Raw genomic sequence first — 5345 nt, 5'->3', positions numbered from 1 at the left:
GTTTCTGTTGCCTTGAATTATGTCCTAAAGTGGTAATAAACGAAGAAAATTTCTGATATGGTATCTATGGACTTGGAGAATCTTGATAAACTTTATTCTAGATACATAGATATGATATCCAAGTTTAAGCCTCCGCACTAGAAGGTTTTGCTTATGGTGATGCTAGAAACTCTCATGGAGCTGACTAGTTGCTGAGACCGTGATCGAAATTTTGCAAACGGTAAGCTCATTGCTACCTATAGTTCTTCCAGAACAATAACGGGTACAAATGATCTAGAAAAGATGATTGTGTTGCCACCCTCTTGGAGAGATCAAAACTTCCATTATGGATGACATTGAAGGAAGCTTCCATTCCTTGTGATTTTTGGAGTCCTAATGGCTGATGCCTTTCTACATTACTTCCTAGATCCATTAGGCACTAGGGTGGTTTTCATATTCTATGGCTTTAAACTGGTGCTCTGAAATTTGATGTGCAAGGCAATTTTTTGTTTACCAATTTTATGTCGAATTGTTAGACAATGATGCATGGATCTCTCTAGGAGATTCTATAACTAGACTCACTCACCTCACTTGAAGAGTTAAGGAGCATGTAACATGTTAGCAATTGTGGGAGGGCCAAGAACACACAGGTGCTACTCACCATTACAGCAACAGGAGGAAAAGATTGGTGTTTATATTCTTAAACTTTACTTGGAGGCTTGGGCCATATCTGATAAGCTAACAGAGGATTACAATAGAATTTCTAGTATTAACAATATAATTCAATAGAAAAATATTCTATTGTTGTTGCTTATTCATGGACTCTTAAAACCTTAAAACAACATATTTTTCTAAATAAATCTTTGCCACGATCTTTCTGATTTATTGTCCATGGTTGTTATGATTCATCAGTTAATTACTATGACTGATTCCAATGGATCACGACCATTTCTTTCGACGATGACTTTTCATCTAAGCTTCACCAGACTACTGCTCATAGGCAGTAGTTGACTATTCCCACCTTGAATCAATTGAACGGACAACTCCCTCTTTAGAAGAAGTGGACTGGCAGGCAAGTAACCAATCTAAGAAGACCTTATTCAATCTTCATCCTTTCCTTCCACCAAAGTCTCATATTAAAAAAAAAAAAAAAGAGAGATGGATCTACTACCTCAACGGCTCTCCTAGAACCGGATCCACGGATATAAACAGAGACAAATACAGGTACACAGACGTTAGACGTTTAGAGTGAATAGCAGAGCATCACTCCCATAGAGATTTGACCCTTGACTATTATGCCAAAAATGTCATGAGCCTACCGTTCATGAGCCTACCGTTTGTACTATGCCTTGGGGACCCAAAGTGCCATATTCAAACTTGCATTCAACCTAAATCAAGTAGACTTCAGTATTTAGTGATTCAACCATAACACCAGGGCCACCATCATATTAAGCCCATTTTGCATTGCATCTCATCGTAGAAATGGGTGCAGAAAGACCAACAAACAATGACAATTTCTTTTACTACTTCCTAACTTGAATCACATAGAACTAGCATTCTATCTAATACGAACGAAAAGTGAAAACTAAACAGCAACTTAGTTATGACCACACTAACGTCCATTATATTGGTTCCAACTTTGCTATTTCTCAACTTGATCTTTAGTTAGGGCCTTGGTCTTCTTTTTATCCTGTGATATCAACATCTTGTGGAGTTTTTTCTGCAACAACGTCCTCAAATGGTCACTTGAAATTAAATACTTCTCTAATTTCTCCTTCTCTGCTAAGAGCTCAGACTTTTTGGTCTCTGCTGCCGCAATCCTACCATTATCCATATATCCATCGCTGCCCTGAAGGAGGTTCAGAGTTGATTTGAGCTGCATCGGCATGACATTACATAAAACCAGTTGCATTGCTAAGAGGTCACAAGTGTTCTGTAACAAATACTATAAACCATTATCAGTTCAGATTTAAACCATACATAGTTCTTCAACCAGTAAAGCTTAATTCTCTATTAGCCAAATTGTTTAAAACCCTCCTGCAAAATTGGAATTTGGAACAAAATGTAGCTAGCTTAATACAAGTTCCAAAAGGAAGACCACCCTGCAGCTATCATTTTGATCTTTCTCGTTGTTTAATTACGCACCAATTCAATAAATATATGCCTTCTAAGAGTTGAGGATAATAGAAGAATCAAAAAAAAAAAATAGAGGATTGAGCATCAACATATCGGAGATACAGAGAGGAAAAAAAAAACTTACTTCCGAGACTGAATCTTGCAGTTTCTGCACCTTGTCACGGTTATCCAAAAGAAATCTCCTAATGGATTCCTTGAATTCTTCCAATTCCGACATCCGCAGATTATAGAACTCGTCCCTCGTCTTCTCCTTCTCTTCCAGTTCCTCAATCTCCCTCTTCAAATCCCTAATTTTTCATGTTCCCATCTATAAAGCACGGAATAAAGCCACAAGTAGGAAGAGAAAGGGCAGACAGAAGAAACTTGCCTGTACTCACATTCGGCCGCCTGGTGCCGGGCTTCTAAGGCGTCGATCTCGGACTTGCTAGCGAGAATCTGGCAAGCGAGTTCCGTGCCTCTCCTCTTCAAGAGGAGGCACCGACACTCCTCCCGCCGCAGGTCCTCGATCTTCTTCGAAAGCAGCTGCGACTTGGCGAGGTGAAGCTCCTTCTCCACCTGGAGCAACACCAGCGGATGTGGGTTAGGGTTTGTCGGGGACAGTGGAGAAGGAGGAACGGGGAAGGAGGAGGAGGAGGAGGATAACCTGAAGGAGGAGAAGCCTTTGGTTTCGAGTGGCTTCCATCTGATGAAGCCTCTCTTGGAAGGTGGATGGAAACGCCATTGCTGGAAAGCTTCTCCTGAAGAACTGGGAAAATGGACTGTGTTTTGTATTTATAGTATTCCCCTCCACATCTAACCCACAAAATTAGACCGATTTATAAATTAGTTTGTATATTATAAAAAGAAAAATGATATGATAAGAAAAAAAAATCTTTGGAAAAATCTTTAAAGATAGACATGTATAATGATAGGAATCATAAAAATAAAAATGATGGATATGAATTTATATGTCAATTTTTACTTGAGATTTAAATCATTACTCTTATAAAAATTGCATATAATATCCTATACATTTTTATAAGGAAAAAAGTGTAAAATTTATGCTTCCTTCCAACATGATATACTTTAGTTTTATATAAAATTTGGTATTTGATGCCACAAATAAACTTGTTTGGAATAAAGTTAGAATTTTAATTCGACAATATAATTTATTTTATGCCTATGGAAATGATTTTTTGGAAAATGCTATATTTTTTCTCTTTTTTTGCACCCCTTATTTTTGCATAAACTTGGATTTTAATTCCATAAGTTATTAACCAATCAATTTACACTTACCATAATTTGAGTTATGATTAGCTTGAACTTTGGGATCTATGTAGGTTTTAACTAGACCATAGTTTAGTTGTAGTCGATGATATAATCATCAGAGGTTAATACTAGTCAAGTAGGATGACAAGCTAACTGGGAATTCGAGTAAAGAGGTTATGCTTACAAGTAACAAAGTTCTATTTGAAATTGAGTTGAATCGACTATATTGATATAATCATGCCCTAAGGGATTGAGTTCAACCTTCAATTTTGATGTCTGAATAAAGGATTATATGGACCAAGCAATGCATCCGAGGGACAAATTACCTAATAAGGCAACGGTTGCGGTGAAGCTAAGCCGCGGAAGATAAGTTCTAATGAAGAACTAAGAAAGCAAGAAAATCTATTCTTGGGGAGGGTTCATCTTAGACTGAAAGTGACTAGTCAACTGAAGAGACGAGTCAATTAAAGATATCACTGGTGATGAGTAAGTAAATAGAATATATTTATTTAAGATTGAGTCAATTGGAGAGTCGGCTAATTTGTGTTTAGTCGACTTATGAAGAATTTCAATTAATTGCCATAGGAAGAAAGTTAGAAGGAGCCATTAATGTTATAAAATTGCATTGCAATAATTGAATAGCTAAGGGTTAGAGTCATCTAGTCGGTCATGAAACATTGTTGACTCAAACAATTGTTGGTAGATTCAAGCTAAAGCAATCAGGTGACTAGTGATGAATCTAATTGATTGATTAGTGACAAATCAACTCAACAACTAGTAAACAAAAATGAAGGAGATTGAAAGCAATAAAAGAAAAGTAAGATGGATGACTTATGTTGGTGAAATTAGATTGGTTAGATCTTATTTAATGTTATCTTGTAATCTTTTGTTTTCCTCTTAATTCTTGTATGTGCTTATTGTAAGAGATTTCTCCACCTTTATAAATAACCATGGAGTAGAAGGATAGTGAGCTTTCCAAGAGTCACTCACTACTCACTGATGAATCATAGACAATGAAGTAGAATCAATAATTGAACCATGTTATATGCCTGAGTTTGCATTATGGTATGTTGCCTTGAATTCTTGTGTATCTTTTATTTGCTACTAATTGTTTGAATGACTTTCTAGGTGGTAGCCAGAGTAGTATAAGAATTTCGGATCTGGTGCATCGGTAAGACACTCTACTAATGATTATCAGGCGATGATAATCATGAAGATAACAGGATTTATCTGTCGGGCAAGGACAATGAGCGCAACGGTCGGACGACTTAATGTAGAAGAGCTCTAATTATAGCTCTACGAGGGGCCCGAAGCGACAGTTAAAAAATAATCAAATACGATCGTGTGATAAGTTTTTTTATATAATTTGCTAATGTTTTTCAAATTAAAATATGAGTATGTGTATTTTTGTTATATTGAAATGTGTATTTTTCTTAAGTAAATTTTATATTTCATTTTCTAATATTATTCAAATTAAAATGTAAGTGTTTGTATTTTTGTTATATTGAAATGTGTGTGTGTTTTTTAAATAAATTCGTCTTATTTTCTAGTATTATTCAAATAAAGTACGAATATGTGCATTTTTTAGTGTAATTTTTTAAATTTAGCTATTTTTTATTTTTAATTAAGAAAATAAAAAAAGGACAGCCTGGTGCACAAAATTCCTGTTATGCGGGTTCTCAGAAATGATCCAATGTACGTAGTCTTATCATACTTTTTGTAAGAGGCTATTTTCAGGATTTAAACCCGTGATTTTTTGATCACAAAACAACAACATATCCTATGCGTTACCTTCACAGAAGAATATGTCAGGCGATGATAATCATGAAGATACGACAGGATTTTTCTGTCAGGCAAGGACAATGAGTGCAGCGTTCGGACGACTTGATGCAGAAGAGCTCTAATTATACCTCGATGAGGGGTCCGTAGCGACAATTAAAAAATAATCAAATACTATAGTGTGATAAGTTTTTTATATAATT

General features: G+C 35.8%; 1 protein-coding gene across 4 annotated transcripts; it reads right to left on the bottom strand.

Annotated features, from left to right (window-relative positions):
• Window positions 1–1422: 1422 nt before the first annotated feature.
• On the bottom strand, window positions 1423–2899 carry LOC122014930 (myosin heavy chain, striated muscle-like). 4 transcript variants are annotated; one of them, XM_042571465.1, is made up of 4 exons: window positions 2759–2899; window positions 2483–2670; window positions 2240–2402; window positions 1423–1924 (listed from the first exon to the last, which is right to left on the bottom strand). In XM_042571465.1, exons 1-4 carry the CDS (start codon window positions 2834–2836, stop codon window positions 1622–1624), a joined length of 732 nt encoding a protein of 243 aa, XP_042427399.1. In that variant the 5' UTR covers window positions 2837–2899; the 3' UTR covers window positions 1423–1621. The 4 variants fall into 4 exon arrangements, with proteins under 4 accessions (XP_042427399.1, XP_042427400.1, XP_042427401.1 ...); XM_042571466.1 differs by having other exon boundaries at window positions 1423–1912; XM_042571467.1 differs by having other exon boundaries at window positions 1423–1855.
• Between the last annotated feature and the right edge of the window lie 2446 nt (window positions 2900–5345).

The sequence above is a fragment of the Zingiber officinale genome, chromosome 8B, assembly GCF_018446385.1.
Source record: "Zingiber officinale cultivar Zhangliang chromosome 8B, Zo_v1.1, whole genome shotgun sequence".
NCBI lineage: Eukaryota > Viridiplantae > Streptophyta > Magnoliopsida > Zingiberales > Zingiberaceae > Zingiber > Zingiber officinale.
The sequence above is the reverse complement of the archived record's forward strand: the minus strand, read 5'-3'. Positions and strand labels throughout refer to the sequence as shown.

Bases quoted from the DNA above. Each gene is read 5' to 3' on its own strand.
- LOC122014930 (XM_042571465.1), bottom strand. From the start codon at position 2,836: ATGGCGTTTCCATCCACCTTCCAAGAGAGGCTTCATCAGATGGAAGCC. The intron at 2,671-2,758 runs GTTATCCTCCTC...GTGTTGCTCCAG, and splicing joins AAAGGCTTCTCCTCCTTCAG to GTGGAGAAGGAGCTTCACCT. The intron at 2,403-2,482 runs GCAAGTTTCTTC...ATGAAAAATTAG, and splicing joins GCGGCCGAATGTGAGTACAG to GGATTTGAAGAGGGAGATTG.